Here is a 22,513-nt window from a genome sequence, read left to right as displayed (position 1 = left end):
AGACCCACTGACAAAAAGTAGAAGTAGCTTCTTACGGTGGGCCAAGATTAGCCTTTGTCTGTTTGTTTTTAGGACAGGGTTTCTCTGTAGCTTTGGAGCCTGTCCTGGAACTACCTCTGTAGAACAGGCTGGTGTCAAAGTCACAGAGATCCTCCTGTCTCTGCCTCCTGAGTGCTGGGATTAAAAGGTGTGCGCCACCACAGTCTGGCATAATTTGCCTTTTTAAAAATTAGATCTCACAGCCCATTGCAGGTGCAGCAGCAGTTTTGGAATACAGTTGGGTATACCGTCATGTCTTCCTCCTCTTCTATACCTTGGGATATGCATGCTAGTTACATATGTGTCTTTCCTATGGTCTGGTCCAGAGACTTTTCTTATTGTTGAAACACCAACATCCTCAGTTACTGATGAAAGAGCATTGGGGTCGACGTGCCTGAGTGTATCACTGAGAGAAACCCCTTCTCTACTCCAAGTCTCCAGTGACTCTTGCCCAGCCTCCGGCTGGTCTGCCTCTCACCAGACAGCACCTTGTTCCATTAGGCTGTCTCTCCTCGAGGAGTGTATGATGCTTCAGGTGCTCACATCATGTTTAGAATGACCTTGGGGCCGTTGTCTCCAAGTGTGCAAGTGTAAGGTGTGCTGCACTTGCTGTGTTTTCCTCCTGGTGCCCACAGAACAGTCAGTGCTGTAACTCTTCTCTGCTGTCCTTTCTGACATGTTCTTCTTTTCCTTTAGGAGGAGAATGAAGTCACTGAGTTCTTTGTGACCCTGGAGAAGGATCCCCAGCAAGAGGACTTTCTACAGGGCAGGATGCCTGGAAACCCGTATAGCAGCAATGAGCCAGGCATTGGGCCTCTTATGAGGGACATAAAGAACAAGATTTGCCAGGACTGTGACTTGGTGGCTCTTCTGGAGGATGACAGTGGGATGGAGGTAAGAGACTGCACTGGTCACTCACCACCAGTGTGGGCTGGGTCGCACCTGGATGTTTCTTGTAGGTCATTGGTTAACCAGATAGATAGTCTGTAAAGTGGGGCAGATCCCATCTTCTGCCTCTGCTGCTGGTAAGGTCAGTGACCCATGGAAGGCTCTGACAAGTTCCTGGCATGACACAGGAGGAAACTTGGTAGTTATTGCTTGGAGTAGTGGTAGGATTTTGTTACTGTTGCTTCTGGAGGAGTTTTCTAGAGGTTCCAGGTTAATGGAGCCCCAGGGATCTTGGTGCTTTGACTCTGGTACATGGGTCATAGCTCCTGTTAACACCTTGAGCCTTATGCTTCTGGCAGATGACTTCCCAGGTCTGGTGTTACCATCTCTGTGACTAAAGGCAAAGGTGGATTTTCTGGTGCTGAGCCCAAAATGGGCTCAAGGTAAAAAGTCTTCAGTTGGATCAGAGCTGGAATCCATGGTGGGTTAAGGGTCTTTCACACAAAATGCTGGGTGTAGTGCACACGCATTTTCTCCAGAGCTAAGTGTTGACAGAGCCCTGTGATGGGTGGCAAGTGTAGCCCATGAACCCTTGCCTAGGCACCTTCAGTCTTTATATGGAGTCATAAGCAGTCACGTTAGTAATCCCCTCCTCCACTTTTCAGCTCCTAGTGAACAATAAGATCATCAGCCTGGACCTGCCTGTGGCGGAGGTTTACAAGAAGGTCTGGTGTACCACGAATGAGGTATGTGCTTGCTTTCTCTCCAGGATCTGGGGTGTGCTGCCTTTTCTGCCTTAAGGACTGATTTAATGGAACTGATGTTAATCATGACCTACGTGTGGCCACTGTAACTCTACTTCCTTTCTGTGTGTGAAGCAAATCCATCATCTTGTCAGCTTGGGAGGCATTTAGCTAATGTGGGTCAGGTAGACTTCAAGGAATCTTTAGTGACCTTTGCTTCTCACCTCTGAACTGAGGCTGGACCTCTAGGGTCCCCAGGATGGTGCTGGCACAGACAGACTATCCCAGCAGCTCCTTGACAATCCCAGGCTGTGGGTGTCAGTTTGGTAATTGGGATGAACCTTCCGTATTGTGTGCCGTAAATGAAGACCGTGGTCGTCCATAAGAAAGACTGATGTGCCTGCTCTCTGTTCCTGAACCTTGAACCACACACTTTGGTCCAGATACACTTGTTTGTCCTGATGGGCACAGGCTTAGAATTGGGCCTCGACTTCTAGCCTAGGCAAGCATGCAGTCCAACCTTGTCTAACAGGTTTGATCAGCACAGGACTCAGCACGGAGTAAAACATTTGGGGACTAGTTGTCAGAGTGCTTACCTTAGCGTCTTAATGACACCAGCTAGAATTGCATCTCTGCAGTGCTTCACAGTGCCAGGCCTACAGCAGACACTGAACCAAGTGAAACTTAGGCTGCTTTACATCTCCACTGTTATATTACCACAGCATTGAGCAAGTTCAAGGGTGACTTTGTTTTTTAAGTCTACCTCTCCAAATTTCTCTGCTTAGGGAGAACCCATGAGGATTGTTTATCGAATGCGGGGGCTGCTGGGTGATGCCACTGAGGAGTTCATTGAGTCCCTGGACTCCACCACAGGTACGGCGCTCCACATAGACAGTGCTGCATATTGAACTTTGGGCCAGAGCAGCCATGTCCCAAAGATGGTAGCCTGTGCTCTGCATCATAATTGTAGCGAAGAAAGACAGGCATCCGTGGCCTGATTTGGATACCTGATTGGGATAAAAACATTCAAGCTGCAGTTAGCAGACTTGAGATCAGATTTCTTCCTGCCTTAGCTCTCTGTTCCATTGAAGTAGTTGAAAAAGTTTTTGCCTGTACTTTGTTGTAATAGCAGAAAACATTAATTATCTTACACTTGGAGCAGGGCTCCTATGGCAGTGAGAGCATATAGGTCAGAGTAATGACCCTGTAGACCGGGAAAGAGCCGTGTTCTCAGTCTAGGGAAGGGTTGTGTGTTTTGATCCTTTTACTTTGATTTTCAATTTCTCTCCTCTTCATTTCCCTTTCCTCCCAGATGAAGAAGAAGATGAGGAAGAAGTGTACAAGATGGCCAATGTGATGGCCCAGTGTGGGGGTCTAGAATGCATGCTTAACAGACTAGCAGGAATCAAAGATTTTAAGCAAGGACGCCACCTTCTAACAGTGAGTTGTGGGCAGTCTGGTGGGGGCTCTCTCTACACAAAGCTGTGATCATTGAGCCACTTGTCACTAGAGGGCAGTGTGGTGCAGCAGAGACCAGTGCAAGCCAGTGAAGGACCTGGCGTTATCCCAGACTTTTGACATCTAAGTCTCCCACTGCTTTCTTCCTGGCCTACTCCACTTAAAAACCAGGGCGGTGGCAGTCTTCTCCAATCTCTCTTTAGGTATCAGAGGAACCGATAACTGTTTCCCCTAAAAACTGCTCTTGTGCTAGTCATCGTTGTTGTTTTATAATTGCCTCTTAAATAGATTTTTATTTCTCCTGGAGGGTCCTCTGTCTCACTAGTCAGGGGATTCTAGTGGAACCACAGAGATTTCACTAATATCTTTACCTTCCAGGGTGTTCAATAACTCTTGTGTCATTTCAGTGGCCCTACCTGGCTCTTGGCCTCCATAGGCTACGTGTGTTGGGGTGTTCTGTCTGCTACTAGTTCAGAGTCTTGGGTACTTGATTTCCCCAGAATGGTGGGACACCAACTAATGTATGAGGAACCCCTGTCACTGCTATCATGTAGAGAGAAATCTAGAGAGTGCTGGCACTTGCTGCCAACCTTGTATGGGATCCCAGCCACCTGACCCCGCCATTTAAGGGTCACCCTGCACTGCAGGAAGAGTATCTACTGTTTGGGACGTCTTCTTAGGCACGTTTGACACTCATGCTTGCACATTTTACGGACGTGGGTGCTCTCGTGGTTCTGAGCTGGCCTCTCCTCACAGGTGCTGCTGAAGCTGTTTAGTTACTGCGTAAAGGTGAAAGTCAACCGGCAACAGCTGGTTAAGCTGGAAATGAACACTCTGAATGTCATGCTGGGGACTTTAAACTTGGTAAGAGTGCGGGCCACAGATGATGAAGACTGGCTTTGGCAGTCCTGAATGAGAGCTCTCGGCTCTCAGCCTGGTTCTTCAGTTCTCTTCTCCTGGTGACTCACACTCATGCTGCTCTCGTGGCATCTCAGAGCTTCCTGTCCCTTTGCTGAGTGCAGAGTCGAGACCAGAAGCAGAAGTCTATAGAACAGACCCAACACTGCAAGGGCGTAGTGCCTCTCTTTCCTCAGGGCACCCAAGAATGAGGCCCAGAACATCCCATTTCCACTGTCTCCCTCTCAGATATGCATTGCACACATATACACTTTCACGCATGCACACACACGCACACATACACACACACACACACACACACACACACACAGAGGGCTTTAAAACCATGAAAGGCAGCGGAGGTCACCAGCAGGGAGTGGCTGTGGTTGTGTCCTGAGAGTCACTGGGTCTCTTCCTTCAGGCTCTGGTAGCTGAACAAGAGAGCAAGGACAGTGGAGGAGCTGCTGTGGCTGAGCAGGTGCTGAGCATCATGGAGATCATTCTAGATGAGTCCAATGCAGAGCCCCTGAGTGAGGACAAGGTGAGTGGGGGCCTGGTCCCTCTGCCCATAGACACTGGGAACCAACAATGGGCTTGTTTGAAGGTAGCTGAACTCAACTCAAAATGGCTGAACTCATGTTAGGAGTGATCAGGGCTCTAATCAGAGTGATGTCATTGTACTGAGTCTGAGACCTTTGCATTCAGGGGGAACAAAGCTGCCAAGGATGTTCTTTCAGTCTGAAGGTGCGCATTCATGGAACCCAGGCATGACCTGAATAGGCAGTATGTAGTTCAGCCCTTCACTTTAGAGTTGAGAGGGGTTGTGACTGGTACAGCCCTACACTGCAGTCTCTCCCGTCTGCACCTGGACTTCCTGCCTTCTGGGGTTGGTGATTAGGGGGCCTGTGACCCCAGGAGTGTCTAGCAGTCTCCATTCTCCTGGGGAGCAGGATGTTGCATTGGTCATCTCAGCAGCTTGGAAATTCAGCAGTGGAAATCCAGGCAGCTTATTGTTCTAGCAAGTACTAAATAAAGAACAGAACAGTTCTGTCTGGTGAGAGTGGCTGACTTTGGGGTCAGTTCTTAGCTACAGCCACCATCCTGACTTCCATCCTCTTTTGTTGCAGGGCAACCTCCTCCTCACAGGTGACAAGGATCAACTGGTGATGCTCTTGGACCAGATCAACAGCACCTTTGTTCGCTCCAACCCTAGTGTGCTTCAGGGTCTGCTGCGTATCATCCCATACCTGTCCTTTGGAGAGGTGGAGAAGATGCAGATTCTGGTGGAGCGGTTCAAGCCTTACTGCAGCTTTGATAAGTATGAGCCTGGAGTTGATATAACAAGCCTGGGGGTGGGGGATGCCCACAGAAATTCCAAGCTAGCTTTGTGAGACTGAGTGAGTAACCTGGGTTTTTGTTGAGTTTTTTGTGTGTGTGATTTGGAATTTAAGGGACTTTGTCTAGTGGAGTGGCAGTCACCAAATCACATTATATTAAAACAGCACTGAAAGGGTATGATGGGGGAAAGACCTGACTAGGTGGGGGGAGCTACACTTGCAAAAGCCTGTAGATGAAAAAGAACAATGCAGGCTTGGGCACAGGGTAGGTGAAGGGAAAGTGGCAGGGTCCTGGTCTGGAGGTCTCCTTTCCCTGTAGGAGTTTAGACTAGATCCTCTAGGTGGTTCACGTAGTTTTTGCCTAAGAGGGTGATGTGAGCTCTGCCTTCATGCTGGGACCTTTTATGCTCTTTAGGTACGATGAAGACCACAGTGGGGATGACAAAGTCTTCCTGGATTGTTTCTGCAAAATTGCTGCTGGTATCAAGAACAACAGCAACGGACACCAGCTGAAGGATCTCATCCTGCAGAAGGGAATCACCCAGAATGCTCTGGACTACATGAAAAAACATATCCCCAGTGCCAAGAAGTAAGGCGCCCTTCCTGGGGCTCTGTGCCCCCTTCTCATACATGACCGTTTTTCTCAACATCTGAGTGTGGTGCTTCCTGTGTGCCCTGTGTCCCACCCCCTTCAGGGACCTGTCTAGTGCCACTCAGGCACTGTAGAGTCCTGGGACTTTTTCTGCTTCTGTTCAAGTGCTCATCTTCATCTGACTTCTCAGCTGGATTTACCCTTACTGATCTCTTAGAACATTCATGAAAGATCCTGTTTGAACAAGCCAGACTCGGCAGCAGATTTTCAGCTTTGCTTCCTGGCTGCTCATGTGCTCTTGTCTGTTTGCAGTTTGGATGCTGACATCTGGAAAAAGTTTTTGTCTCGCCCTGCTCTGCCTTTTATTTTGAGACTTCTTCGGGGATTGGCCATGCAGCACCCTGCCACTCAGGTGAGTGGACAGATAACAAGAGAAAGTCATAAACCACCTGTGTACAACCAGCAAGTCACTCATGATGTGGCTTACCCGTGGCCTGAGGCTTCTAGGGCAGCACCCTCGGCTGCTCTAGTTCTCTGTGTGCAGTGAATCTGACAGTGTGAGGGCTCGGCATGCTGCAGTTGAATCAAGTGTTCTGGCTGACACTATAGATGGCTGACCGTTCAGTCACTGGATGTTTGAAACATCATCACCACTGTTTCCTGCTCTGCCTCAGGCAGCTGACAGCTTTGTGGCCCACTCCTGACCTCTCAGCCTGTTGTCCCATGTGTTGTCCCATGCGGATGATGTGGGCTCCAAGTTTTCTTTCCACCCCATTTTAGATAGCTATAAGTGGTTCAATAAGTAGTAAAAACACTTGCCATGCCAGCCTGACCTTCTGACCAGAATCCATACAAGAGTGGAGGAATAGAACTGGCTTGGACAGTTTTCCTCTGCCCCCTACACACGTGTCTACGCTCACATTGACATATCACACACGGCAGTTATAAAAAGAAGCTGCCAGACTCTCCTGAAGTAGCAGGCCCGTTTTACATTTCTGGCAGCAGTGCATAAGTGGCCCAGTTCTCTTGTCTTTGCTGCACTTGCTGGCTATTTTTACCCTGGCTGTGCTGCTGAGTGCAGTGCTGCTTGGCTGTGGTTTTGACTTGCATTTCCCCGATGGCTAATGATGCTACACTGCCTTCCTGTGCTTCATCTGTACAGGTCTTTTGCATGAAATGGCTCTTGTGTCTCGCCATTTTCTAGGTAGATGGTATAAGGTTTAATGCTGAGTTTTGAGAATCCATAAAGTTAATTATTTTGCTTTCATAATGTTCTGCATTGAATATAGGGTGCATTCTTGTTTGGCAGCCTGTTCTGTTAACTCACCTCAAGTGTAGTGACTCAGTCATATACAGTGAAGGTCTTACTCAAATCTCTGTCATTGCTAGCCTTTGTCTCAGTCCAGCAGATAGCCACAGATGATAGGCCTTTATTTGCACACATTGTTTCCACTTCTTTGGAACAGCTGTATTTTGTGTAGTGTACCAAGGAACAGCTGTGATTTGACCAAAGGCAAAATGTGCTGGCTTTTCATGCATCTTACTACTGTCAGTGCTAGCTGGCCCTGTCTTCCCTGTGAAGCTCAGCCTAGCCTCAAATGCCCAGCCGTTTTCCTGCCTTAGCTCCTAAGTGCTCTGATTACAGATGTGCACCACCATACTCGGCTTAGGAATATGGAGCTCCCTCCAAGGCAGTGCCATGTTTGCTGCAAGAAGTTAGAAAGATGATGACCGTATGGTGGGCTTTTGTCTTGGTCCAGTGGTAGCTCGAGCAACTTAGTGAATGGGCTCAGCAGAGACCTGGGAATTGTTTAACTAGGATTTGGAAAGAGAAAGGGCTTGGCAACTTTAGAACTCTGCCCAGTCCTTTGGTTCAGTGATGGAGAGAATGGTTGTTCCATCAGAGGAGATGGACAAGGTTGAGGGTGAGAGAAGAGGGATGGTGAACAAGTCCTACACAGATGAGCCACCCTTCCTGTTTGTCTGTGAGTTTTGTGTGGACAAGGCCTTGTGGTTTCCCTACTCCTGCTTCGCACATGTCTGCCATGCACGCACGTGCATGCTCACAGTAAACACTTAGGGTGTTGAGTTTGGGGTGTGGGTGCCTGTGGAAAAGTTTGCTAGGTCTTAAACATGGGCTCACTCAGCATTTAGGAGCACGAGGCATGAGATAACATGCAGTTTTGCTGAGGTGTGAGTTTGCGGTGTCCTATAGGAAGGGCAGGTTTACGAGTTACTGAATGATCTGAGGCAGATAGCTCAGGTTTCTCCTCAAGCTGGCACTGTTGTTTTCCGTTTTTCATCACACAGAGAACCCCACCACTAACTAACAACGTGTGATGCCTTGGTGAGACTACCCACCGAGCTCACCTGGAAGCCTTTCCCCCTGCACCTGTCTCATGGTGCCATGGGGCCCTGAAGCCAGCTTTACCACTCCCGCGTGCTGGCGTTTTGCCTCTAGTATCTTGTAGACTGGGAGGACTGCCGCCTGCTTGATGGCTTCAGGCACCCATTTGCAGAACTATGGGAGTTCCTGCGACTTCAGGCTTCTGCCCCAGGGTGCTCCTGCATAGGCCCTGCCAGGTGCCCCACTGTTTTTAGCAGGAGCAGCTCTTTTTCCCTTCCCAGACATAGTCCACAGTGCTTCAGAAGGTGCTGCCTCTCCTTCCATCCTTACAGCCGCCTTGACACTGTCCCTGTTTTGTGTGTGAGAATGTTGGACCTAATGAGTAGAGTAGCTAGCTAGAGGTCCCTGGCAGCCAAACCTCCCAGTTGCATCTTTTGCAGTAGAGAATCTCAGGCTCTGACTTCTGTGAAGCCAGTGACACAAACTTGTGCACTTGGACTGATCGTGAAGTATTGACTGGGCCTGGATAACAGGCTCCCGCAGTAACTGGACAGATCGTGCACGCCAGCTGATGGTCAAAGGCTCTGAGTCTTGGTGGAAGGCTGCCTGTATAACTAGATACATACATCTCACTGGTTCTCTTTGCAGGTTCTGATTGGAACGGACTCCATCACAAACCTGCATAAACTAGAGCAGGTATCCAGTGATGAGGGCATTGGGACCCTGGCTGAGAACCTGCTGGAGGCCCTGCGAGAACACCCTGATGTGAACAAGAAGATTGATGCTGCCCGCAGGGAGACCCGAGCAGAGAAGAAGCGCATGGCCATGGCCATGAGGCAGAAGGCTCTCGGCACTCTGGGCATGACGGTAAAGCTCCCTCTCTAACTGGACAAGGAACCCCGCAGGCAGACGAATGTGCATCCCAGGAGAGCTGGGCACGATGGTGGGAGGGCTGCACAGAGGAGAGGCAGAGGTAGCTGTGCTGGGTTCTTCCAGATGTGGCTACGGCCATACTACATTTGGAGACTCGAAGAAAACTGACCTGGCAGGTTTATGCAAACAGTAAAAGTAAAGATACTAATTACTATATATTCAGGATTTGCTGCATGCCAGACACTACCAGAACCTCATATATATATATATGATATATTTAAACCCTCAAGTGGTCCTGTGACTTGACATCATTACACCCATTTCCAGATAAAGAAAGTGAAGCACATTGGCCATGGCACATAGCTACTAACTTTGGACAGGACTTTGAACAAGGACTGATCCAGAGGGCTCTGTTGTTCTACTTTAGAGGAAATGGTGGCCCTGGAAGAGCCTTGTCTTAACAAGCAAACTCGTGTGTTAGCAGTTTGATCCTTGCTGGGGACAGTAAATGATCAGAACACAGCGGCCCTTGGCAGCCGAGTCGTGGTGGGGCTGGCACACACCAAAGGGGCTTTGTGGTAGCAAATGGCAACGTGGCAACGTGCCAGCTTCCCAATGCTTGGTGTCCTCTGCTTTGATGGCTCCTGAACGAATCCCAGGGCTTTCCCTCAATAAAAGTCAGTGGAGACAGCAGATGCGTAGCTTAGAGGTAGAGCGCTTGCCACTTGCTGAGGCTGTCAAGGCCCCAGTTCCACCCCTCTCAGCACAGTAGAAGGGCTCTTCTCTCCACACTCTCCTTTATGTCTGTGTGTGGTTATCTCAAGCCAGGGTGAGAGGCATGTGGGAATCCTCTTGTGGCATGCCGCCTGTGTTCCCTTCTAGACAAATGAAAAGGGCCAAGTGGTGACCAAGACTGCGCTCCTGAAGCAGATGGAAGAGCTGATAGAGGAGCCAGGCCTCACGTGCTGCATCTGCAGGGAGGGATACAAGTTCCAGGTAAGGCTGCTGGGCAGCGCATGGCTGCACATGCTCTGGCTGTTAGTAGCACAGCCTGGCTCTATGTCTAGACATGCTAGTTTCCTGCAAGCCATTTTGTACTAAGATAAGCTTGTGCTTTGGGGGACTGACACCAATGCCAGCTGCTAGCTAGCCTTGTAGGCAGGAAGGCAAATGATCTAAGCATGAGCATCCTTGGCACCTGAAGAGACCACCTTTTGGCATCCTCTATCAGTGCCAGGGCACTTGTCTTTAAACCCTGTTAAAGGCCCCAGCTGATGGGTAGGACATGTGGCAAAGCCAGAATTCCAGTTGAGGTTCTGTTAATCCCAGGCCTGGGGACTTCAGGTCTTACTGTGTTGCTTCTGTTCAGGACAACTGTGAGCGATTAGAGCCCCACTTTCTATGTGTCCAAGTGAGGCGACACCTGGAAGGAGCAGTAGAGAGGCGGCCTGTTTGCTTTCTGACAGTACCAAGAGAGACCTCTTCCTCTTTAGCCCTGCTTTGCTCCTAGACTGTGGAAGAGCCAGTGTCCCGGTTGATGTAAAGTTGTGGCCATGGAAACTCAGTGTATTCCCTTCTAGATAGATGAAGCACAGGCAGAGATGGCATAGGCTGGGATCTCTGCACACACACCCCCCCCCCCGAATTATTTTTATAAGAACAGAGGTTTGGTGCTGGGAGTGTAGTTCAGTGATAGGATGCTTGCCTGCCATACACAAGGCCCTAACTTCCATTCCTAGAACTACAGAGAGAGAGAGAGAGAGAGAGAGAGAGAGAGAGAGAGAGAGAGAGAGAGAAAGAAAGAGAGAAAGAAAGAGAGAAAGAAAGAGAGAGGAGAGAGAAGTTTATTTAGCTCACAGTACTGGAAGTTCAAGAGTAGGATACTGGGGTCTCCTAGGTTTCTGTTAAATTCACAATGGGGCTTTCATGACATCCCTGAAAAATTGAGCCTCACATAAGTTTATGGCAGCAAATGATGCTTGCACACAGAGTGACCACTTTCCCATCTGAAAGGAGATGCTCAGTTCTCCACACCTTGTCACTTCCTTGCATAGGTTGGCTGGGAATTTCTCCTCACCCCCCCCCCCCATTCTGTGTTGTCCTTGCAGCCCACAAAGGTCTTAGGCATTTATACCTTCACCAAGCGGGTAGCTTTGGAAGAGATGGAGAACAAGCCCCGGAAACAGCAGGGCTACAGTACTGTGTCCCATTTCAACATTGTGCACTACGATTGTCACCTAGCTGCCGTCAGGTAGGTGTTGGCTCTTGCAGAATGGCTTTAGCCAGCCTGGACTTGTATTGCTTCAAATGAGTGGGCCATGGCTCAGGTCCTGGGCTGCTGGGCTGGAGTTACTAGCTCTGAGGCTGAAGCCTGCTTTTCTTCTCTCCAAGCAGTAGGGTGTCTACCTTAGCTCCCATAGACCCATGAACTGTACTCACCCTGTGAGAAACTGCGTTTGACTTTGGATGTTTGGCCTTGGCCAAGGCTGGTAGAAGCAATCCTGCTTGCCTGAATTAATGAAGCAATTTTTTACCCATGGAGTTCACAAATGGCTAATTCTCTCCCTAGGGCCAGGGCTAGTGTTAGCAAGCCCTCGGCACCCAGGTGTCTCATTACCAGAGTAATCCCAGCAGTTACTTGTCCCTGCTCTCCTCCCTGTCCCCATCCAGATTGGCTAGAGGCCGGGAAGAGTGGGAGAGTGCTGCCCTGCAGAATGCCAACACAAAGTGCAATGGGCTCCTTCCGGTCTGGGGCCCCCACGTCCCTGAATCAGCTTTTGCCACTTGTTTAGCAAGGTGAGTGTTGAATGTTTTCATCACAGAAAGGGGCAGTTTCCTGGGCACTTCAGTGGATGTCCATGTCTGTCTGTGCTAACAGACCACAGAATTGCTCTGAGCAGATAGGGCTGAGTAAAATGACCTGCTGAAACAAAACCAGCCTCCTTGGTTTCCTGGGTTCCATGCAAGATTTTTTCATTAGCTCTCCTGTAACACCCAGGACCTCTAACTTAGTCCTCGGGACCAGAATTTCCAAAGTTCACTTCTCTGGTCAATGACTCTAGTGTTTTAAATTATGAAAGCTCCTGGGTGTGGGGTGGGGTGGGAGTTCCTTCTAAGGCCTCTCTGTTCCCACATACTAGACTGCAATAGCTGAAGCTTCTCTGGGGTCCTTGTATGTTTGTGAGGCCATGTGGAGTTCTAGTTTAAAGCCCAGGGGTATGCAGTACTTAGTACATGAGACTTGGCTGCAGTATTGACAGTGATGGTAGATCGCATACTCAGCTGTGTACTGTGTTACTGCTGCACACATGAATAATCTGGGCCATACGGGGAGTCATTTACCCAGGGCCATTCAGTTAATAAGAGGCAGAATCAAATGGATATTGATTTAGGAAGAAAAAAAAAGCACAACATATTGGAGGGTGAAAAGATCCTTCTTAAGGATAAATTATCTTGTCACCAGAATGAGTAAGTTCACATTTCTCCATAATGTGTCATGGCATCTGTCAGTTAAGAAATGAGCCTCTTACCCACATTGAGAGATAGCAGCAGCAGCAGCAGCAGTGTCCTGAGGACTGTTCTGACAGCCCCCGTTTGACCTCTGCAGTCAGCGGGTCAGAGTGACCAGAAAGAGAGCTCTGCACTCCATCCCAGGGTTTTTCTAGGAGTCTGGCTTCCATGACACGTTGGCTCTGCTTCTCCCTAGGCACAACACTTACCTCCAAGAATGTACGGGCCAGCGGGAACCCACGTACCAGCTCAACATCCATGACATTAAACTACTATTCCTGCGTTTCGCCATGGAGCAGTCGTTCAGTGCAGACACCGGTGGGGGCGGCCGGGAGAGCAACATCCACCTGATCCCATACATCATTCACACCGTGCTTTACGTCCTGAACACGTACGTCAGCACCTTGTGGCCCCAGATGCTACCTTGGCTGACACTCCTTGTCCCTCTCTGCTTAGCTAGATTCCCCCAGCCTTTACTGAGGAAGGGTTTTTAATTCACTGTTTTGAGGGTCACATCATGTCATTAGTCAGAGCACACGGGTATAACGATAGGCTTCCAGTGGGGTGGAGGCTGCCACACCAATGGAACACTAGCTTTCTTAGCCCATCAGTAATGCTTCTGACAAGGATGGGGCTGGAGGGGGTTGAATATTGGGAAAGCAACTGAACAGTAATGAGGCCGGGAAGAAAGAACTGTTTGTGTCTGTGGTGCTGGAAATGGGGTGTCAAAGAGGCCCTCCAAGGGGGCAGAAGCCCTCCCACTCGCGGCCGGGCTTAGAAGCACATTAAGGTATTTCTGTGCCTGCACTTGGAGTATTTGGCTGAGTGCAGACTTGCCTGCAGACCTTTCTTCCTGAGATCCATGACTTTAGTAGGCAGAGCTGGTAGCCATGGAAAGGCTGGGCACAGTCCTCCCACACTACTACCATACTACTGAGGTAGGTACCAAGGCAGTCAGTCGGCTCTTGTCCTTTCCCCTCAGACAGTTTGTTTTCCCTTCTTCCCATTTTCTTGTGAGATAAAGTCTGACCTTGAGACTGCAGGCTTCTTTGTTAAATCGCAGGGCAGGGCACATGACATCATCTATCAAATGCCCAGGCTGTCAAGAGAGACACCTGGCATTGCCAGCAGCACAGGCATTCTACTGTCTGGACCCTGCTGTAGGCCCCATCTGTGCTAATTGCCAGTGTTCTTGGGGCCCTGACAAAGGCTGTGGGTTTTGCAGAGACATGCCTCTTGGCAGCCATAAGCTAGAGTGGACTTCTCAGGCAGAGACCCAGGGAAGAAAACACTTCCCAGGATTGACCCAGCCAGATGGAATTGGTGACTTCAGGTGTCAGCTCTGTTGTTGTCTCCTTGGGCAGACAGGGCCTCCTCAGCCATAGGCTGCTTCATTGGATAGTGGCATGAGCTTGGTCATAAGGCAGTTGGGCCTCTGATGGGACGTTTACACACAAGAGCAAGTGTGCTATACTAGTGAGCCAAACCTGAACCTCAGAAGAACCTGCCGTGGCCAGAAGTCTGAGCTTCCCCACAGGGGTGGAGAGTTAGTTGGGGTTCCAGTTGGTTCTGGGCATGCCCATTTTGTAGGCGTGAAAGGACATGGTGTACCTTTGCCCCATCCTCCTGCATCCCTATGGCTCGCTGCCTGCAGCCTGGACATGGGGTTTTTGTTGTTTTATATATGATCATCAGTAGGTTATAGGGACACTACTGGAGAGTCTTAGCCTCTTTGTGTGGGTCCTGCCACTGGCAAGACTTCTTCATGAAAAGGGGGTAGAGTTGATGACAGACTCTAGAACCAGGCCTGGGGCCTCAGTCTATTCTTTGCTTAGCATGGTGCTTAGATCCTACCTAGTATTGTAGCTTACTCTCCTGTACATTTGGACAGGCAGCTCTTGTCTCACAGGCTATTTATGCCTGTTAAATGAGTTAAGTCACGTGCAGAACTGAGAACCATGCCTGGTAGTCAATGTGCTGTGGTCATTGGCACACAGCTGCCCACCCAGAAGAAATTGCTGGTGACAGGGAGGGAGGACATGCTGCAAGTAAACAGCCCAGCTGGGAGCCTGAATGCCGGGGGACTCATAGTGGGGTTCATGGAACTTACTCTTCCACTCTGTTATAGCTTACTGGTTTGGTGACTTTGGTAAGTCACCTTCCTTCCCTGAGCTTCCAGAAAAATTATGACAAGTCCACAGTGGAGAGTTGGTAGCCATGCCCTGTCCAAGAGCCAGGAGATGTTGGGATCTGTGTTGAAGTGACAATCAGGGACCTGAAAGGGTAGAAGGCTTGTGCTGCTAGAGGGGAGGAAGTACAAACCCACAAGATTGTTCAGGGCCATCTTGGTTGGCCCTGCTCCTTCCTTGCTGCCATCTGAATTCTTTTCCTCCAGAACCCGAGCGACATCCCGAGAGGAGAAGAACCTACAAGGCTTCCTGGAGCAGCCCAAAGAGAAGTGGGTGGAGAGCGCCTTCGAGGTAGACGGGCCCCACTACTTCACCATCCTGGCTCTGCACGTCATACCCCCTGAGCAGTGGAGAGCCATGCGTGTGGAGATCCTTCGCAGGCTGCTGGTGGCCTCACATGCCCGTGCAGTGGCTCCAGGAGGAGCTACCAGGTCAGTGCTTGCTTTGGGAAGCTGCAGCATTTAGTGTCTTCCCGTGTGTTTCCAGGCTGTCTATGTCACATGATGTGTGTCTGTTGAAAGTGTGCTCATTTGACTTGGCTCTCAACTCTGGCTCCAGCTGGCACCGTAAGAGTCTAGACTGGTGTTTGACAGTTGCTTGAGCCCCTCTGCTGGGTCTTGTGTTGAGCCACTGAAAAGGTGGATTTAGGTTTCCATCTGTAGAAAATTCAGAAAGGAAGATAGCCAGGAGTCAAGGGATATGGCTGGTGAGGCAATTAGACCTAGCAGCAAGCCTAAGCCAGGGAGCCAGACTTTCTGGCTCTTGCTGGCTTTGGTGTAAACTAGGGAGGTTTCAGTGTGGCTGTGGCTGGGGATTTCTTGTCCAGTGACTAAAGATTGTCCTCCTTCCTTCCTGTCTCATCTGCCACACCTTCCTCAGGCTTTCTAGATCTCTTCACAATCGTGTGTGCACCAATCAAGGAGTGCATGCAGGAGTTCTTTGCATTGTTTGTTTGAGTCAGTTGAGGGTTATCTGAAAGAGCCATCTGCAATGAAATCAGAGCCTTCATCTCAAGCTCTTTGACAATACCCAGTGGTTACAGCACACAGAATAGACCCAGCCACTTCATGGGTTTTTAGTGGCCCTGGATAGTCCCTACTCCCCACCCCCCACCCTCACCCTCCAGGAGCTGCACCACAGTGTGTGGCCTGGTAGCTTATTTCTGCTAGTGGAATACCTGGTGTCCCTGTGTGGTCCTGCTGTTGTCTCTGAACTCGTAAGTTTAGACTCTGGGATCATTTTCACACTTAGAAGCCAGGAAGGGAGCAGAAGGAGGCTCCCTTCCAGCCATGGTGATGGCATGCCCTATGGGACAGCAGTACCTGAACTGGCTACTGAGGCTTTTCCTCTTTTAGCTCTGCTACTTCATGCCCCTAGAGTGACCAGTTTGCTGCTCTCCTCTTGATTCCAGCCAATAGAAGCCTATTTGAGCCAAGTGTGAAGCAGTAGAGTTAGATTCCTGCCCCATTCCAAACATATCACATCCATGATATCCCAAGAGCCCTAGTTAATAGTTAACTAGCTGCTTGAAATCAGAAGTTAGGTCTTCAGATGCTGAAGTTGTTAAGTGAAACAGAAATTGCATTCGTAGCACACAGGATGGATGGCCGCTTATCAGGCAGGCTTCCGCAGCGGAGTAGAGGCTGAGCCCACCCGAGCTGTTCTATCGGCCAAGAGTGGAACTCATTTCTGTCCCTACAGTTGAGGAAAAGCTGATTTGGTCATGGCTTAATTAGGAAATCCAGCTTGGGCTACATTCAAGCATTGCCATTCTGTGTAACAGTTCAGTCACCTTTCCTAATTAGCTGTAAGTAATTAAGCTGGGCAGGGTCACCCAAGACTCATGTTCACCAAAGCAGGACAGCCACAGAGGGCCAAGCCCGGCTGTGGTCCAGCTCCTAAGCCTGCTGTTTGCCAGACAGATTATAAAAGGTGCTGCGGGCTTACCCGGGATTGAGACACCCTTGAAGGAGAGGCCTTTCAGCCAAGGGCATGGGGAAGATGGCTCTCCTGTGGCGTTGGATGCTATTGCTAGCAGCAGGTTCTGTTTGAAGTCCTGTACATTTTGGTTGGGGTAGGAGGCAGTAGCAGATACACAAAACTATAGTTTAAAGGGCCAGGGTTATAACTCAGTGATGAGCACTTGCCTAGCATGTGTGAGACTCCAAGTTCAGTTTCCAACAACAACACACACCGAGGAGGGGAGTATAGACTACAGCCCAAGAGAAGCTAATGACTCTGCATGTCTAACATTCAGCAAAATAGACTCAGCGGGTATTTTAGCCTAGAAATTGTCTGCCTGGAATCTTACGTGGTATCTGGACAGTTGTTCTTACCCTTAGTCCCATCTTATAGCTGTGCCACCCGCCACCTCTCAAGCAGGTGGGCAGGAGGAAACACGGCAGAGGCTACAGGAAGCACATGCCATTAGGCTTGACTTTGTGAGTTAAACAGCTGCTGCAGGCAGTTGTGGCTGGGCCTCTCGTGGTAGGTAAGCCCTAAACTAAATTAGCCGATGCTGAGCACTCTGCTCTTGTCTTTTGGTCCTAGGATATGTACCAGAGCGTTGTGAGATGTAGACGATGACCTTAAATCACGACAGGGGCTCATCTGGCCTTTACTTTCCACAGCCATGAATGAGCTCTCCCCTTGTGCTGGAGCATTCTGATCCTTCAGAGCCCAGTGGGATCACCCCTTACAAGAGGGATATCTACTGCAGACTGAACCTTGACAGAGGTGCCCCCCATGTTCTAAGTGCTAAGACTCTCAGATGAGTTCATGCAGCACTTGCTGGCTTTCAAGCCTGTGCCAGGTACTCGGGTGTTCGTGACACTTGTAGAGATAAAGGGGTGTCTGAGCAGCTCCGAGATTACCCTAGGATTTGGGAAGTATTGGGTGGTTGCCTGGGCAGTCCTAGATATCATGGTTGCTCAATGTGAATTTTCTATCAGCTTGCTGGGTTTCTGCAGAGTGCGTCTTTGATGCATTTGGCTGTCTAGTAGATTTCTCCTGGTGGCAGGTATAGCCTGAGTTAGAACCTTGTTTTTTCTTCTTCACTGTTAGACATCGTTACATTTGGGAGCTTGTGAGGGGCAGAGTACAAGGGAGCAGGGAATCCTTGTGTTTGCTTAGGTTAGAGCTTTTGGGTGCCATGTCTACCTGTGTCTACCTGTTCCTGATAGCCCAGTTTAGGAAAGTGCTTAGACTGTCAGATGAGCTCCTGAAGCAGCCCTGGGAGCCAGGGCATCCACATTCCCTGCCCACAGCTGCTTTTTGTTCAGGCCATGTGCAGCAGCTTCTGGGTACCATCAGTCCCCAAGTACAGTGTCCCGTCTCTGCAGGGCCCTTACAGATGTTTTTGCTCTGCTTTTCCAGGCTAACAGATAAGGCAGTGAAGGACTATTCTGCCTACCGTTCTTCCCTGCTCTTCTGGGCTCTTGTTGATCTCATTTACAACATGTTTAAGGTAAGGAAACATCCAGAGCCCAGCCAGTTCCAAGAGGTATGGGATGTGTGCATCCTTGCCTAAACCCCATTGGTGGCCACATTCCAAAGCTCCTCACTAACTTTGGGTGCTTTGCCCTTGGATAGCTACTTGGGGAGAGGTATGCACCCTCAGCTCAGACCTGCACATCCAGCTGTTCACAGCTGAGACCACTTTGTCATGCATACTCCAAGCAGTGAGCTCTGAGCACATTGACAGCCTTCTCACCCTTGTCCTTGCCTATGCATAACACTTTGCTCTTTGTGAATCTGCCTGACATAGCCTCACTTAAAGTAGAATGTCCTGTTTTCTATCTGCTTGGGCCCACGTGTCTTAGGAGGGTTGGTGTATGGGGTGAGCCCTGTGATAATGAGTGGAATGGTCCAGCCAGAGATGCTAGTCGTCTTAGTTTTGGAAATGCAGATGTGGGAAAGTCCCATGTTGAAATTACGGGTTCAAACGGAACATTGCGTAAACAAAGAGGGTCTTGTGGAGAGTAACTAAGGCCGGTAGGCCCTGGAGGTCGGGCCTCCTTAGTCTAGGAAGGCTCTGGTCCGTGTAGGGTGGACTCAACACAGTGCTGAGATGGAGGCAGAGAGCTGGCTGCATTCAGTTACTCACTAGCCCCGTGGCCTACTGTCCTTGTAGAAGGTGCCCACCAGTAACACGGAGGGCGGCTGGTCCTGCTCTCTGGCCGAGTACATCCGCCACAATGACATGCCCATCTACGAAGCTGCCGACAAAGCCCTGAAAACCTTCCAGGAGGAGTTCATGCCAGTGGAGACCTTCTCAGAGTTCCTCGATGCAGCAGGTCAGTGCACAGTTTTCTCTGGGGCAAAGCCCAAGTCTGACTCAGTAGACCTGCAGTTAAATAGGCCTACAGTAGCCACTTCCAGTCATAGGAGAGGTGTTCATTCAAGCAGCCCACTTGCTGAGTGTCGTGGCACTTGCCTTTAATATTCCAGTACTCAGACAGAGGCAAGCAGATCTCTTAAGTTTGAGGCCAGCCTGAAGTTTTAGGACAGTCAGTTAGGAGACATAGAGAAACCCTGTCTGCAAAAAAATCGGACTGACAGGTGAAAGCGCTTCGGTTCCCCAGCTCCACCTCTGCCTGTGGTACATGAGCTCAGTGGTCTGGGCTACTCTGCTTAGCCTCCCTCTGTCGCTGCTGTCATGGAGGCTGTGGAGGTTAAGCGGATATGGGTAGCACAGAAGAGACAAGCTCTTTCAGGTTCTGACTTTTAGTGACAGCTCAGGCTTAACAGGAGAAAGGGCGCTTGTCTTCCTTGCCTCCCAGCAGCTGCAGATGTTAAGTAGATAGAGACAGTCAGCATGGAGCGCCTTGAGGATGCACACGGAGGGCAGCGTCTGAGCTCAAGTCCGTTCTCTCCTATCCACAAATCATCTGTACAGATTGGCCACTTACTTGGAAATACTTTGAAACTTACTTGGATTTCATATCTGAAAAGGGCGTGACTCGGGCTCAGGCCTGGGAAAAACAACCGAGGGTTACAGATGACCCCTCTCAGTTCCTAACTTTGGTGGCACAGCCTCTCCTGGTGCTGTCTTAGAAGGGAGGGCTGCTAAGCAAAGCAAAGGAGCCGGACCAGGCCAGCTCCTGCCTCTCGACCTTCTGGTGTTCACTGTGGGGACTGTATACAGACACAGGGGACAGTCCCCCAGGCCCTGTTGCCGAGTGACCATTTCTGTTAACACCCCCTCTTCCCTTTCTGTCCTCTGGGAAGGAGACCCACTAAAACCCTGGGATCTTGTCTGCAGACGCTCTTCTGTTTGCCTAGCTCTGGACACTCTGAGAACAAATGTTCTTCATGGCCCAGTGGGGGTTCTGCCCTGGGATGGTGTTTCCAGCCCAGCTGTTTAAGCAGCAGCTCACCGTTTTCCTCAGAGTTAATCCGGACCAAGAGCAGCTCAGAGCTGAGTCCTCAGGTCCTGTGCTTGTCACCTGAGACTGTCAGAGCCAGTGAGAAGAGGTGGGCAGGGGCAAAGGACTCAGCTGCCTCCAGGCCTAGCACCTGGGCATGCTCTGGCAGCAGTAAGCCTCTAGCCTTTTTGCAAAGCCAGGCTTTTGCACATACTTCAGACCTTTAAACTGCCAGAATACCAGACATGCCTGTTCAACTTCAAGAACAAAACAACTTCCAGGACCAAGAGAAGCAGCCTGGCTGCTTTGCCTCCATTATTGCAGATGCTGGGAGGTGACTTGTTTGGACGTTCGTGTTTAACTTGAGGCTTCGTGTCTCCTCTGCGCTGTTGATGAGATCAGGTGCCTGGCTGGGACTTGGTATAGAGGATGCCTGGGTTCTTCCACTGAGAAGGCTCCTGTTAGTCTCCATGGCAGGCAGGGAGGGCTCCCTACCTTCTCTTTCTGAGAACTGAAGAAAGGGAGCCCCTGTGCTCTGGCATCTTGCTTAAGGAATCCAGGGGTATGGTGAGATTGAAGCCCAGAAGAAGCCAGAGGCCTCTGCCTGTTCTGCCCTTCCAGCCCACAAGACCATTTCTTGGTATTTGCCTCTTTGGTCAATTTAAGATGATGACAGAGGACAAGGAGACGGCTCAGCTATGGTCTGCCATGCAAACATGTGGACCTGAGTTTTGATCCCCAGCACCCATAAAAACCAGGTGTGGATAGGTGCTCCAGTGGTAGGATTCCCTGCGGAGCTTACTGGTCTGCCAGTCTAGCCAGCCAGCAAACTCTAAAACCCTGTCTTAGAAAATAAGGTAGGGGCAGTGAGGAAAGACACTCGATGTTCACACACACCGGTCACCGCTCTGGGGCGGGAGTGTGGCTAAACTTAAAGAGTGCTTGCCTGGCTTGCAGAAAGCTCTGGATTCAGTCCCCAACATTGACTATGTCAGGCGTGGTAGCACAGAAGTTCAGAGGAGGGCCTCAGCTGCATAGTGAGTTTGAGGCCAGTCTGGGGTCGGGAGCCCACCAAGAATAAACAACCTTAGAGTTGTGATTTGCGGCCTCTCCAGTCACCTCCAAGCCCCTGCACTGGTTGAGATATCCTCTGCTCCAGGGAATTGAGACTGGCACCCCTTCTGGATCACTGTGTGCATTTGCCACACTGCTCACCTCCCTGCCATTGCTGGAACCCAGCAAGTGGTTACATCGGAGCATGCTGCCCTCAGTGTGTTCTGTGTGTGAAGGAGGTGCCTGTGACGTGGTGGGGCTGGGGGCACTGTGTACCACTTACACTCCCACTCTGCCTCTGTTTTCCAGGTCTTCTGTCAGAAGTCACCGATCCAGAGGGCTTCCTAAAGGACCTGTTGAACTCAATTCCCTGACAATCCCCACGGAAATGAGATCACGGAAATGAAGCTCGCTTGCCTTCCTCCCTCGTTCGCCCCTCCGTGTGCATTCACTTCCCCCACGGATGCTGCATTAGCACCCCCTCTCCTCCCTCATTTTTCTCGGAGTGGCTTGGGGTTTGTAGACTTCCTGTTCTATCGCGTGTGTGTGCTACGTTGGCTATGAAGTTGTTTGTAGCCCAAGCCGTTGAAGGACCTATACATACCTAGGAGCTGTGAGCTGTCCCAGCCAGCTTGAGTGTGCACATCTTGAAATAAATGAATGACTTGGTACACATTGGAAAGGGGGTTTGGCTGCTGCTTGCCTAGTGCTCTCCAGTGAGCTCTCAGCCTTGTGGTGATGCGCCAGGAAGACTGCTGAATTTGAATTGCTATCTTGAGGGAGGGATTGGGGGGGGAGATGGTTTTCTAGTCCTTAGCCAAAAGAGGGCTCAGCAAAGCAGGCCCTGGTCAGCATCTGCTTCAGAAGCCTTGAAAACATTTGACAGTCTCCTGCTGACTGCCCTGCAGAGAAGAGAGACCCCAGGAAGACTCAAGATGGCGAGAATAGCTATTCCCACTGCTAGGCCTCTTCTGCCTGCCCTCCCTAGCAGCTGCGTGAAGAAAGAGCTTGTGCATCACCCAGCACCCCAAGTCCCCAACTGGGACCTCAGTTGACCAGTGTGGTGCCTCTGAGACCTGCTCCCCACCTCCTGGACTTCCCAGAGCCTTTCCCAGACTTCAGCAAAAGGCTGAATCATAGCCCTGTGGGGAAGGAGAGCTGGCTAGCTCTCATCTCCTTTGTTCTAGAGGGTCACTCAACCAAAGGCTCTGGGTGACATCA

The 22,513-nt window shown here is 50.2% G+C and overlaps 1 protein-coding gene across 1 annotated transcript in view; it reads left to right on the top strand.

The window, feature by feature from the left end:
- Ubr4 (ubiquitin protein ligase E3 component n-recognin 4) overlaps positions 1-21,968 on the top strand; it is a 111,442-nt gene extending 89,474 nt beyond the window's left edge. The window contains exons 89-106 of the mRNA XM_050152447.1: positions 736-933; positions 1,593-1,673; positions 2,456-2,543; positions 2,983-3,110; positions 3,885-3,992; positions 4,447-4,566; positions 5,153-5,343; positions 5,778-5,951; positions 6,267-6,366; positions 8,950-9,168; positions 10,057-10,170; positions 11,283-11,425; positions 11,845-11,970; positions 12,881-13,075; positions 15,080-15,304; positions 18,249-18,339; positions 19,006-19,168; positions 21,602-21,968. Coding sequence (XP_050008404.1) covers positions 736-933; positions 1,593-1,673; positions 2,456-2,543; positions 2,983-3,110; positions 3,885-3,992; positions 4,447-4,566; positions 5,153-5,343; positions 5,778-5,951; positions 6,267-6,366; positions 8,950-9,168; positions 10,057-10,170; positions 11,283-11,425; positions 11,845-11,970; positions 12,881-13,075; positions 15,080-15,304; positions 18,249-18,339; positions 19,006-19,168; positions 21,602-21,666 — 2,529 coding nt within the window. The 3' untranslated portion in view covers positions 21,667-21,968. The remainder of the gene's footprint in view (positions 1-735; positions 934-1,592; positions 1,674-2,455; positions 2,544-2,982; positions 3,111-3,884; positions 3,993-4,446; positions 4,567-5,152; positions 5,344-5,777; positions 5,952-6,266; positions 6,367-8,949; positions 9,169-10,056; positions 10,171-11,282; positions 11,426-11,844; positions 11,971-12,880; positions 13,076-15,079; positions 15,305-18,248; positions 18,340-19,005; positions 19,169-21,601) is intronic.
- Positions 21,969-22,513: the final 545 nt, after the last annotated feature.

Source organism: Alexandromys fortis, unplaced genomic scaffold, assembly GCF_014885135.2.
Source record: "Alexandromys fortis isolate MF-2015 unplaced genomic scaffold, M_Fortis_MF-2015_v1.1 scaffold_26, whole genome shotgun sequence".
Classification (NCBI taxonomy): Eukaryota; Metazoa; Chordata; class Mammalia; order Rodentia; family Cricetidae; genus Alexandromys; species Alexandromys fortis.
Note: the sequence above shows the minus strand (reverse complement) of the source record. Positions and strands in the feature narration are given on the sequence as shown.